The 14120-nt window shown below is 39.8% G+C and overlaps 1 protein-coding gene across 3 annotated transcripts in view; it reads left to right on the top strand.

The window, feature by feature from the left end:
* PTPRM (protein tyrosine phosphatase receptor type M) overlaps positions 1–14120 on the top strand; it is a 768668-nt gene that overhangs the window by 454025 nt on the left and 300523 nt on the right. For all 3 annotated transcript variants that reach the window (XM_081252728.1, XM_081252729.1, XM_081252730.1), the window contains exon 9: positions 2027–2136. In XM_081252728.1, the coding sequence (XP_081108854.1) occupies positions 2027–2136 (110 nt within the window). The remainder of the gene's footprint in view (positions 1–2026; positions 2137–14120) is intronic.

The raw sequence follows: 14120 nt of genomic DNA, 5'->3' as shown, positions 1-14120 counted from the left end.
GAGTGGAGTTGCTGGGTCATATGGTAAATTTATCTGTGTTTAACTATTTGAGGATCTGCCCGACTGTTTTCAAAGCAGCTTTGTGATTTTACATTCCTACCAGCAGTGTATGAGGGTTCCACTTCCTCCACATTCTTGCCCGTACTTGCTATTATCTGTCTTTGGATTGTAGCCATTCTGGAGGGTGTCAAGTGCTATCACACGGTGGTTTTGATGTGCATTTTCCTGCTAGCTAATGATGTTGAGCATCTTTTCACGTGCTTATTAGCCATTTGTGTATCTTTTTTTGGAGAGCTGTTTATACAGATCCTTTGCCCGTTTTTAATTGGATTACTTATCTTTTTATTGGGATTTCATAGTTCTTTATGTATTTTAGATACAAGTCTCTTGACAGATACATGATTTGCAAAAGCTTTCCCCTTTTTTGTGTGTTGTCTTTTCACTTTCTTGGTAGTGCCCTTTGAAGCACAAGAGCTTTTCACTTTACTGATGTACAGTTGATCTGTATTTTCTTTTGTTATTTTTGATTTTGGTGTCATATCTTGGAAACCATTGCCTAATACAATGTCATGAATATTTACACCTATATTTTCTTCTAGGAGTTTTGTAGTTTTAGCTCTTATATTTAGCTCTTTAATCTATTTTGGTATAATTTTCGTATTTGGTGTGAAGTAGGAAACCAACTTCGTCCTTTTATATGTGGATATCCAGTTGTCCTAGCACCGCTTGGAAAAATTATTTTGACCCCACTGAATTTTCTTGGCACTTTTGATAAAAATCAATTGACTATAAATGTGAGGCTTTATTTCTGTACTCTCAATTCTGTTGTACTGATCTATCTGCCTATCCTTATGCCAATATCATGATGTCCTAATACTGTAGCTTTTTAGTAAATTTGAAATTGAGAAGCCTGAGTCTTCTCAAACCACTTTTTGATTACTCACACCGTCACCAAAAAGTTTGATCGCACCATCCCCAAATATACGTATATTTATAGGTAGTACAAATATACTAGTTTATAAATAGGATAGGCACACTAGACACTAAATTGTGTATCATATCAAGCATACTCAAAAACTCAATTTAAATGAATATGAGATAAATGATATTTTAAAAATAATATTGTATGTTATTTTTTAGAAAATTGGCAAGTACATTGCTATCTTCCCTTATGTCAGTTAGATTTTCTTGCTAATCAAAAGGTGTTACATACTCTAGGTTTTAAAAAATGGCATCAAACTTTCCCAAATCTGTTTTATTATTAATAAATAAAATGAAATATTTTTTAAATATTTCATCTACATCACATCTTTGTAGAACTTCTATTTTGTGTGTGCTTTTCATAGACATATTAAATATAAGTCCAGGAGTTCATATATATTCTTCTTTGACATGCCTTTATCACTCAGTGTTATGGTTATAGAATTCATCCATGATGATGTATAAAGCTGTCATCGATTTTCAGTTGTTTTTGTATTTTATTGAGTGAATATAAACTAATTTCTTAAACTATTTTTTGTCTCCAATTTATTAGTTTTATTTTAAAATGCTACTATGCTGACATCCTAGTCTATGTCTCCTAGTACATATGTGCAAGAATATTACTAGGGAATATACCTGAGGTGGGATTATTGGGTCGTATGACATGTGCCTCTTTAACTTCAATGAATACAGGCAAATTATTTTCCAAAGTAGCTGTACCAATTTATGGTCTCACAAGCAATGTGTGGGAATTCGCATTGCTCCACATCCTTCTTTCTTTCTGAAGCATAAAAAAGTTTATTTACAAGATGATACTGAGATTTGTCTAATTGATTCAAACTTTTTAGAGGAAAATGTGATGAAATTCTTTTCTTTATAAAGACAGTATAGCCAAAATGGTTTTAAATTGCAGGTTTTTGCAAGAAATGAAATATATCTATTAAAATCTTACACCTCAATAGAGAGTTAAAAACCTGTCAAGTTTAGAAAAATGTATTTTGTTTTTGGTTTACTTAAATATGTATCGATTTTTCCCCCCTTCTAGTTCCAGGTGCTGTTCTTACTGAATCCATCCAAGGAAGTACCTTTGAAGAGAAGATATTTCTTCAATGGCGAGAACCAATTCAAACCTATGGTGTCATCACTTTATATGAGGTAGTTATATACATTTGTTAGTAATTTGTTTTTTACTGTAACTTCTATGATAGCTAGACTATCTAGTATTTAAAAATGCATAGTGGGCCTCCCTGGTGGCGCAGTGGTTGAGAGTCCGCCTGCCGATGCAGGGGATACGGGTTCGTGCCCCGGTCTGGGAGGATCCCATATGCCGCGGAGCGGCTGGGCCCGTGAGCCGTGGCTGCTGGGCCTGCGCGTCCGGAGCCTGTGCTCCGCAACGGGAGAGGCCACAACAGTGAGAGGCCCGCATACCGCAAAAAGAAAAAAAAAAAAAAAAAAAAAAAAATGCATAGTAACATCATGCCTTTTAAGAAGTTGAATACCTTTAATAGTTATAATGGTTACTGAATAGAAGCAAAAAAATTAAAAATGAGTTTTCAAATTATGTATAATTTCAGGATGTATATTCACAATGATTTAGATGCTTCCAGATTACATGTTATTGTATGTAAAGCCACACCATAATATAGTTTAAAAGTCACCTTTGTTAAAAACAGTAAGTGTCGGGCTTCCCTGGTGGCACAGTGGTTGAGAGTCCGCCTGCCGATGCAGGGGACACAGGTTTGTGCCCTGGTCTGGGAAGATCCCACATGCCGCGGAGCGGCTGGGCCCGTGAGCCATGGCCGCTGAGCCTGCGTGTCTGGAGCCTGTGCTCCACAACGGGAGAGGCCACAACAGTGAGAAGCCCGCGTACCGCAAAAAAAAAAACAAAAAAAAACAGTAAGTGTTCTGTCATATACATTATTTAGGAGGCAACCATGGCATCCTGTTCTTGCCAGCTCTAAAATATTTTACTCCTGAATTATAGAAGAACACTGATGATCCAATTAGTGGAGTCGATAGACATTGTCTTGGGAGTAACAACAGAATAATGTCTTCTGGTTTCTTAGCATTAGCAAAACAGCCTTTAGACTTCTGTGACATAGTTTTGTCTACTGGTAGATAGCAGAGAAGAATTCGATGACTTGTTCAGGGAAAAAAATAACAGCAATAGCGGGCTGGCAGTCATCGTCACATCTGTATGAGCGTGATTTCACTCTGCCTATTGTCATAGAAACAAGCAGGTGCATTTTTTTTTCAAGCTAGCATTTATGTGAATGCAAATTCCACAAAATTATATGTTGTTAGGTTTCTAAAATCCGCAGCCATTCTTCCTATGGGACCTCTACCTGAATACCTTTCAGAGCTACTGACAAAGCCGGAGTAGATTGGCTGTCAGACAGTCACCATTGGTGAACCCTTTCCCTGACCCAACTAGCCTCACAGCTATGTTTCCTTGTACCTTTTGAAAATTGGTATTGAAATGCAAAAAAACAAAAATTGTTGTTCATCAAAAGCTAAACAAAGTAAGAGAAAAGAAAAGAAGTTGATTTTCACATTAAGTTATTATGCTTTCCTTGGCTGCTTCGTTGTAAAAGAATCATGAAAATTCATGGCTCTCTTTGGTAGGGTTGTTTTTTATAATCAAATCAAACAAGTTCATTTTTTTTCTCAGTGATCAGAACCTTTTAGTTAATATTTTTGGCCCCATGACCATTTTTTAGTTCTGTTTTGTGGATTCTTACCTCAGGCTAACAGAATATTTTACTAGAAAAGATACAGTCTTTGAAATCAACATTAAGTACAAAGAAATCAGTCCACCTCTCCTGAAAGCCACATGTTGATATCTAGACAGACAGAAAATAAAGGTGAGATCCTTTCTTTCTGATCCCATGGAGCATAATATTCGTGTAATAAGTAACTTTAATGTGAAAACAATAGGAAAAGCAGAACCCATCAATCTCTCTGATTTCAGCAGCCAGGATGTCCCTCCTAGCTGAACATTGATCTAAATGCTACTACAAAGGGGATGTGTGAATGTCTTGTAAATCAGCATTTTAAAACTCAAGATATAGGTAAGAAGAGCAGGTTGGTTGTTTTTTCTAGGCACCAAAGGGAAAATGCCAAATGTGTGAATCCGGCTTAAGTGATAAGTTTCTGACTGTCGAATCTTTCTCTTCTTTTCTCCATGTTTCCTAGAAGTAGGAAGGAAGGTATTCCAGATCCCCAAGGTGGGCCTTAGATGGTGTCTGTGCAGGGAGCTCCTCTTTGGCTAAAACACACTGCACCCTGGGGCTCACCCAGCCTGTACCTGAGTCTGCAGGAGACCCAGCTTCCTCCTGGTGCAGGGCTGCTGGTGAACCAGACCAGTCCCCTCCCTGGAGGACCACAGTCCCCTGGGACAGACATGCTAAGGAAATAAAACCGTTGCCCAAAGGGAAACCAAAACCTTAGGAACAGTGTATTCATGGAAACACATTTGACTGTAGGTCAAAACTGGAAGGCAAGATACGTTATCATAGTTGGAAAAAGCTTACTAATAAATGATAGGGGTGTTTCTTGAGGAGCACACTTGTATGGTTTTTTGAAGGAGAGGAGAAAAAACAGAAGGAATGTTGTAAATGCTGTAAGTGAATGTGCTGTGGGTTCATGTTATTCCCAAGTTCTCTCTTTACCTCTTAAGAGAGATATACCAGATCATTAACGATCGGAAAATGCTGACAATGTCATCTTTTGCCGGAAGTTATGGCTCTGACGGCACTAAAGCATCCTTCTGGCCTCAGTTCTTTGTCCTCCCCATCCTCAGCCTTCTCAAACTAGCCTTCCTTCCACTTGTCCCCAGCTGTGTTCTAGCCTCAGCCCTTCTCGTGCCTTACCTCCTGCTCAGCCGTTTCATTCTATCTGAGACATCTTCCTAAAATCTGGGACTGGTAATTACACTTTTCCTCAATAGCTATCCAGATTTTTATTTTATCAAATTATAAATGTAGTATTGTTCTCTGAAAGGATACTTTAAGTACAGAAGTGTTCAAAATAAAATGTCTTTGCCTCCCAAATTCACTTTTCAGAGGTAACTACTATGAACAACTAGATGCATGTGCTTCCAGAATTTTACAAGGTAGAAATTTATAGTGCAAGTACACTTATGAGTATACATGGATAAAATTTAATAAATGCTAGCAAACCCAGCATTTTATTATAAGAATAATATGCCATATAAGACCCTCTCCACATCATACAAAAATAAATGCCAAATAGGTTCATGAACTAAACAGAAAAATTAAACTATAGCAACACTATAAGAAAAATAAGGAAGATGCTTTTGTAATATATCTTGACATAAAACCAGAAGTCATTTAAGAAAGATTGACAGATTTGGTTATATAAGAATTTAAACTTCTGAATGATAGAAAATGCCACAAAGTAAAGTCTAAATAACAAACAGAAGACTTGGGGAAATTATTTTCAACATTTATAGCAGTCAACTGGCTGGTGGCTGTAATTATAACACACTTGATACAGATTGATAAGAAGTAGACAACACTCCATTAGAAAAAATGGGTGAAGAATAAAAGGAGTTGATTCATAGGAAAAAAAATCTGAATGGCATAAGCAGATGAAAAGATAGCTACCTAACCTTACCAAGGATTAAGAAATGAAATAAAAAACACTTCAGAAAGTTTAAGTTGGTACAAATCCAGTGTTAAGGGGTGATGTGGTGAAATTTGTGTGCACAGACCGTTGATGGGGACATACAATTTTGCAACCTCTCATGTAGACAATTTGGGAATATCTATCAAAATTCAGACACTGCATGTCAAGCCTGTTTAGGGAAGTTTCTCAGTCAGTAATACTCCCAAATGCACAGGGATGTATGTCCCAGTATTTTCATTGTACCCCAGTGACTTTATATGGCTCACGATTGCTTAGTGAATCAACTCCAAATTCCTGGTCACAAGAGTAACACACCAACAAGCTTTTGAAAAACACATTTAGTATGTATAAGGTATTAGAAGAGAACAAAATATAAAGATCTTCTGTCTCCTCTACTAGAAGTGAGCAGTCCTATCAGCAGCTAATTATAGAAAAGAATGAAATGAGGACCAAATGTCTGCCTCGTTGCAGTGTGTGCAGGGTTGTCGGGCGCATAGTAAAGAACAGTCTGGACTCATCAGCCCACTGGGGTGTTGACGGATGGAGAGTTGAAAATACCTCAAGACCCCCCACCTGGAGAGTGGGGCTCAGTGAATCACTCTCCCCTGAGACAGTGCACAGGGTGGAGAGAGGGAGAATTGAGGGGCCTTGTTTGCTGTCAGTATTCAAGGCCATACATGGTACCATCCCAACTGATACTTGTTACTGCATCTCCCATGATTCTCTCCTGGAACTGAATGAGCCATGTGTATGGAGTTTTCTTTTCTCCATGAACCTTCTGGTTTTTCACACCTGCTTCTGCTTATCCGCTTCTTTCCTCCTGACTGCCTCCCCTCATTCTCCTCCTATGGCACTTCTGCTTATCTTTCAGCATTTCAGTCAAATTTTGAACTTTTCCATGGAGCATCCTAGGTTCTTGCGTCCCCTGGAATCTGATTTACTTGTTGGTTCCTTTGATTGCTTGCCCCTCTGTTGAAGGACTGTATTTAAGGCTGGCTGGCATTGCAGCCTACTCACACTCCCTGGAAGATTGATTCCCCTTGTGGTCAGAGATTATGTGTTAATTCCATTTTGGTTCTCCAGAATTTGAGACTTAGAGGAGGGAAAGAGGATGCTGGAGTATTTCAGGCACTGACCTACCAATCAGAAGGCATCCGATGTGAGCAGCAGCTGACTCCACCTCACCTAACTGATCTAACCCCACATATGTTGTCTGCATGTCGGTTTGCTTTCAGCATGGGCATCCCATCAAGTCCTTGGGTCCACCCTGGAACGTCGGTGTTCTCCATGGAGGCATCATTAGAATCACCTTGGCCCTCAGCCAACAAAACGGCCAAGTGTGAGCTCAGCCCCAGACCTCCCTCCTGGGAGTCTCCCGATGCTCGTCCTTGGCCTGGTACTTACTAGGCACTTAATAAACGTGCTGAATGAACAATGAAAAAATAAATACTGAAAGTACATGTTGCATTTCGATGTGAGCGTGGAGCTGGGTGCCCTTCAGAAGTACTGCTCAGGAGGACAGATGCTTACTGACCATCAGCTGCGCAGGCAACGGAGTTCTAGGGTCAAGTTCACTGTGTTCCTGAGGAACCTTTTTATTCCTGGAATTCAGACTCCCAGGGCTCTGGATGGGTTTGAGGGGGAATCCATGAACTTTCTGACATTTTGCGTCCACTTGGACACAACATAGTTGCTTGTTAGGGATTTGTTAGAGGTGAGGGAGAGGATTCACGATTTTTAAGAGCAGCGTATACATGCTTTGTTATGGGTTGGGGAGAGGATCTGTGCTTTTTAACAAATTATCAAGGACTGTGACCGAAAGAACCCCAGTGTAGCTGATCCTGCAAGGCCGTGGCTGGAGGCGAGTACAAACCCATCAGCAATGGTAAAACAGCAAGTCCTCTGATAATGCATTTGCTTTTTGCTTTGCAGAGCAAACGTCCTTCTTGCTGCACCATGAGCATGTGTGTGAGTGCGTGCACATACCTGCTCTCCCCGGAGTCTTTAGGAAAATATATACCGAGTGCCAAATATTTACTGATCACAGTGGGATCAGAAAGAAGAATAAGCTATCACTATTCAGAAAGAAGAGACAACTGTATGACAAGTTCCAGTTCCTTTGGCATGTTTAAATCACAATTTCAGACTACAAAGAGCTCTTACAGCTCTCCATGATTTATTGCCGAATGGATGGTAGGGACACAGTCACAACAGCCGGTGTTGAGCAGATCCAGTGATCGTTAGGACGGGTTTGGGAAGGCTTTATGGATACGTAGAATGTGAGCCCCGGCTCGAGACATGGATGGACATGTTTTTGGTTCCAGTCTCAAACTCCCGGCAGCATCTTTGAAAGCATTTCCTTCTTAACACACTGTGTTCTTTTGATTTCTATGACAGCTGTCTCTTTTGGCTTCTCCCTGCTTTCTGGCTCTCCTTCTCGGCCCTATATTAAATATCAGCGTTTCCCCAGGGACCTCATCCAGTCCTGAACCGTGATGTTCCAACACTGCTCACCCCCAGGTCTCTACTTCCAGCCCAGACCTCTCAGCTCCCAGCCCTATGTCCTACATGGTGTGTCCTCCTGACTGTCACAGGCATCTCGACCTTGACATGCCCACCCCCCAGCAGTTAACTTCTCATTCATTCCATCCCATTTCAGTAAGCAGGACATCCTTTGCTCAAGCCCAAACATGGAGCCTGTCTTGGATCCTCCATCTATCCCCACATCCAGTCCATCACTGACTTCTGCTCATGTCGACTCTAAAACTTGCTGATTCTTTTCATGTATTTCTCTCTTCATGGCCCCACCCTTGGTCCAAGCCACTGCCTTCTCTCACCTGTGCTGTGGCCTCACCCATGGCCTCTGCCAGGGCTCCTAGGGGTCCTCCTACTACCTTTGATGCCCCCTTCAAGAAAGCAACACTCCACCTGGCAGCCAACGTGATCTCTTTATAAGGGAAGTCAGATCATTTTATCTTCACACTTAAAGTTGTTCAAAGGCCCCGGTTGCATGTCTCCACACTTTCTCCCTTGGGGTACAGAGCGCTGCAGGGAATTGCCCCTCGCTGGCTGGGCTGCAGCCACAGGGGCCTTCTTTCTGTCCATCATCTGTGTCCGGAATGCTCCTGCTTCATGGTCTTAGTTCATGCTTTTCTTCCCCAGACTCCTAGCCTGGCTGACTCCTTCCCAAGTTCAGTTAACTGTCATCTCCTCAGGGGACTCTCCCCCGGCCATTCTGAATGGCTGAGCATGGGTCCCGCCCCCAAATCCCCTTCATCTTAGCATCCTGTTTGTTTCTTCCATGGCACGTAGTGTTTAAAAATTATTAATTTACTAGATGTCTCCCCAGCTCCTCCCCAGCCCAGTCCAGATTCTTGGTTGCCCGAGGGCAGGGCCTGTGTCTTCCTGCTGACTGCAGTGCTCGTGCTCACACAGTTCAGTCAGTATTTGAATGGCAAGAGTGAATCTGAATTCATGGTGGAGGAAAGAGGACAGAGTTAACTCTCTCACATTCCAAGGAGGTGAGAGTTTATAAGCAAAAGCAGCGTCAGAAAAGCCCAGTGTTTGTGGGGCAGTAAATCTTTGTCCCCTGACCAGGAAGGAAGAAAATATGATGTCATTCCATGTGAACTTCTGCCAGTGTCCTTGTCCCTGTGGTGAGCCACAGCCACCCCTGCCTCTGCAGGAGACCCTCCAACACTAGCAGCCACGTGGCTGACAGAGTCTTTGAATGAAAAGAATTGAGGACAGTCTCAGAGACCTCTGTGACAACATTAAATGCACCAACATTCGAATTATAGAGGTCCCAGAAGAAGAAGAGAAAAAGAAAGGGACTGAGAAAATATTTGAAGAGATTAGAGTTGAAAACTTCCCTAATATGGGAAAGGATATAGTCTATCAAGTCCAGGAAGCACAGAGAGCCCCGTACAGGATGTCTCCAAGGGGAAACATGTGAACACACATATTAAACAAACTATCAAAAATTAAATACAAAGAAAAAATATTAAAAGCAGCAAGGGAAAAGCAACAAATAACATAGAAGGGAATCCCCATAAGGATAACAGCTGATCTTTCAGCAGAAACTCTACAAGCCAGAAGGGAGTGGCAGGACATATTTAAAGTGATGAAAAGGAAAAACCTACAACCAAGATTACTCTACCCAGCAAGGATCTCATTCAGATTCAATGTAGAAATTAAAACCTTTACAGACAAGCAAAAGCTATGAGAATTCAGCACCACCAAACCAGCTTTACAACAAATGTTAAAGGAACTTCTCTAGGCAGGAAACACAGGAGAAGGAAAACACTTACAATAACAAACCCAAAACAATTAAGAAAATGGTAATAGAAACATACATATCGATAATTACCTTAAATGTAAATGGATTAAATGCTCTAACTAAAAGACACAGACTGGCTGAATGGATACAAAAATAAGACCTGTATATGTGCTGTCTACAAGAGACCCACTTCAGACCTAGGAACACATACAGACTGAAAGTGACAGGATGGAAAAAGATATTCCATGCAAATGGAAATCAAAAGAAAGCTGGAGGAGCAATTCTCATATCAGACAGAATAGACTTTAAAATAAAGACTATTATGAGAGACAAAGAAGGACACTACATAATAATCAACGGATCGATCCAAGAAGAAGATATAACAATTGTAAATATTTATGCACCCAACATAGTAGCACCTCAATACATAAGGCAAATGCTAACAGCCATAAAAGGGGAAATTGACAGTAACACAATAATAGTAGGGGACTTTAACACCCCACTTTCACCAATGGAGAGATCATCCAAAATGAAAATAAATAAGGAAACACAGCCTTTAAATGACACATTAAACAAGATGGACTTAATTGATATTTATAGGACATTCCATCCAAAAACAACACAATACACTTTCTTCTCAAGCACTTATGGAATATTTTCCAGGATAGATCATATCTTGGGTCACAAATCAAGCCTTGGTAAATTTAAGAAAATTGAAATTGTATCAAGTATCTTTGCTGACCACAACACTGTAAGACTAGATATCAATTACAGGAAAAAAAACTGTAAAAAATGCAAACACATGGAGGCTAAACAATACACTACTAAATAACCAAGAGATCACTGCAGAAATCAAAGAGCAAATTTAAAAATACCTAGAAACAAATGACAATGAAAACACGACCACCCAAAACCTGTGGGATGCAGCAAAAGCAGTTCTAAGAGGAAAGTTTATAAGCACTACAGTCCTACCTCAAGAAACAAGAAACGCCTCAAATAAACAACCTAAACCTACACCTAAAGCAATTAGAGAAAGAAGAACAAAAGAAACCCAAAGTTAGCAGAAGGAAAGAAATCATAAAGATCAGATCAGAAATAAATGAAAAGGAGATGAAGGAAACAATAGCAAAGATCACAAAAACTAAAAGCTCAGTCTTTGAGAAGATAAACAAAATTGATAAACCATTAGCCAGAGTCATCAAGAAAAAAGGGAAAAGACTCAGATCAACAGAATTAGAAATGAAGAAGGAGAAGTAACAACTGACACTGCAGAAATACAAACGATCATGAGAGATTACTACAAGCAACTGTATGCCAATAAAATGGACAACCTGGAAGAAACGGACAAATTCTTAGAAAAGCACAACCTTTCGAGACTGAATCAGGAAGAAGTAGAAACTATAAACAGACCAATCACAAGCACTAAATTGAAACTGTGATGAAAAATCTTCCAACAAACAAAAGCCCAGGACAGATGGCTGCACAGGTGAATTCTATCAAACATTTAGAGAAGAGCTAACACTTTTCCTTCTCAAAATCTTGCAAAATATAGCAGAGGGAGGAACACTCCCAAACTCATTCTGTGAGGCCACCATCACCCTGATACCAAAACCAGACAAAGATGTCACACACACAAAAAAAAATACAGGCCAGTATCACTGATGAATATAAATGCAAAAATCCTCAACAAAATACTAGCAAACAGAATCCAACAGCACATTTAAAAGGTCATACACATGATCAAGTGGGGTTTATCCCAGGAATGCAAGGATTCTTCAATATATGCAAATCAATCAATGTGATACACCATATTAACAAATTGAAGGAGAAAAACCATATCATCATCTCAGTAGATGCAGACAAAGCTTTTGACAAAATTCAACACCCATTTACAATAAAAACCCTCCAGAAAGTGGGCATAGAGGGAACTTACCTCAACATAATAAAGGCCATATATGACAAACCCCCCAGCCAATGTTGTTCTCAATGGTGAAAAACTGAAAGCATTTCCTCTAAGATCAGGAACAAGACAAGGTTGCCCACTCTCACTGCTATTATTCAACATAGTTTTGGAAGTTTTAGCCACAGCAATCAGAAAAAAAAAGAAATGAAAGGAATCCAAATTGGAAAAGAAGAAGTAAAACTGTCATTGTTTGCAGATGACATGAAACTATACATAGAGAATCCAAAAGATGCTACCAGAAAACTACTAGAGCTCATCAATGAATTTGGTAAAGTAGCAGGATACAAAATTAATGCACAGAAATCTCCTGCATTCCTATACACTAATAATGAAAAATCTGAAAGAGAAATTAAGGAAACACTCCCATTTACCACTGCAACAAAAAGAATAAAATACCTAGGAATAAACCTACCTAAGGAGACAACAGACCTGTACGCAGAAAAGTATAAGATACTGATGACAGAAATTGAAAATGATACAAATAGATGGAGAGATATACCATATCCTTGGATTGGAAGAGTCAACATTGTGAAAATGACTATACCCCCCAAAGCAATCTACAGATTCAGTGCAATCCCTATCAAACAACCAATGGCATTTTTCACAGAACTAGAACAAAAAATTTCACCGTTTGTATGGAAACACAAAAGATCCCAAATAGCTAAAGCAATCTTGAGAAAGAAAAACAGAGCTGGAGGAACCAGGCTCCCGGACTTCAGACTATACTACAAAGCTACAGTAATCAAGACAGTATGCTACTGGCACAAAAACAGAAATATAGATCAATGGAACAGGATAGAAAGCCCAGAAATAAACCCACGCACCTATGGTCAAGTAATCTATGACAAAGGTGGCAAGGATATACAATGGAGAAAAGAGTTTCTTCAATAAGTGGTTCTGGGAAAACTGGACAGCTACATGTAAAAGAATGAAATTAGAACACTCCCTAACACCATACACAAAAATAAACTCAAAATGGATTAAAGATCTAAATGTAAGACCAGACATTATAAAACTCTTAGAGGAAAACATAGGCAGAACACTCTATGGCATGAATCACAGCAAGATCCTTTTTGATCCGCCTCCTAGAGAAATGGAAAGAAAAACAAAAATAAACAAATGGGACCTAATGAAACTTAAAAGTTTTTGCACAGCCTAAACGAGACAAAAAGGCAACTGTCAGAATGGGAGAAAATATTTGCAAATGAAGCAACTGACAAAGAATTAATCTCCAAAATATACAAGGAGCTCATGCAGCTCAATATCAAAAAAAGAAACAACCCAATCCACAAATGGGCAGAAGACCTAAATAGACATTTCTCCAAAGACGATATACAAATTGCCAGTAAACACATGAAAGGATTCTCAACATCACTAATCATTAGAGGAATGCAAATCAAAACTACAATGAGGTATCACCTCACACCGGTCAGAATGGCCATCATCAAAAAGTCTACAAACAGTAAATGCTGGAGAGGGTGTGGAGAAAAGGGAACCCTCTTGCACTGTTGGTGGGAATGTAAATTGATACCGCCACTATGGAGAACAGTATGGAGGTTCCTCAAAAAACTAAAAGTAGAACTACCATATGACCCAGCAATCCTGCTACTGGGCATATACCCTGAGAAAACCATAATTCAAAAAGAGTCATGTACCACGATATTCATTGCAGCTCTATTTACAATAGCCAGGACATGAAAGCAACCTAAGTGTCCATTCACAGATGAATGGATAAAGAAGATGTGGCACAAATATACAATGGAATATTACTCAGCCATAAAAAGAAATGAAACTGAGTTATTTGTAGTGAGGTGGATGGACCTAGAGACTGTCGTAAAGAGTGAAGTAAGTCAGAAAGAGAAAAACATACCATATGCTAACACATATATATGGAATCTAAAAAAACAAAAACAAAAACAAGCAATGGTTCTGAAGAACCAAGGGGCAGGACAGGCATAAAGATGCAGACATAAAGAATGGACTTGAGGATACGGGGAGCGGGAAGGGTAAGTGAGAGAGTGGCATGGACATATATACACTACCAAACGTAAAATAGCTAGCTAGTGGGAAGCAGCTGCATAGCACAGGGAGATCATCTCGGTGCTTTGTGACCACCTAGAGGGGTGGGGTAGGGAGGGTGGGAGGGAGACACAAGAGGGAGGAGATATGGAGGTATATGTATACGTTTAGCTGATTCACTCTGTGATACAGCAGAAACTAACACACCATTGTAAAGCAATTATACTC

Source organism: Mesoplodon bidens (genome assembly GCF_964165515.1).
Source record: "Mesoplodon bidens genome assembly, chromosome: 13".
Classification (NCBI taxonomy): Eukaryota; Metazoa; Chordata; class Mammalia; order Artiodactyla; family Ziphiidae; genus Mesoplodon; species Mesoplodon bidens.
This window is presented reverse-complemented; position numbering and strand designations above follow the sequence as displayed.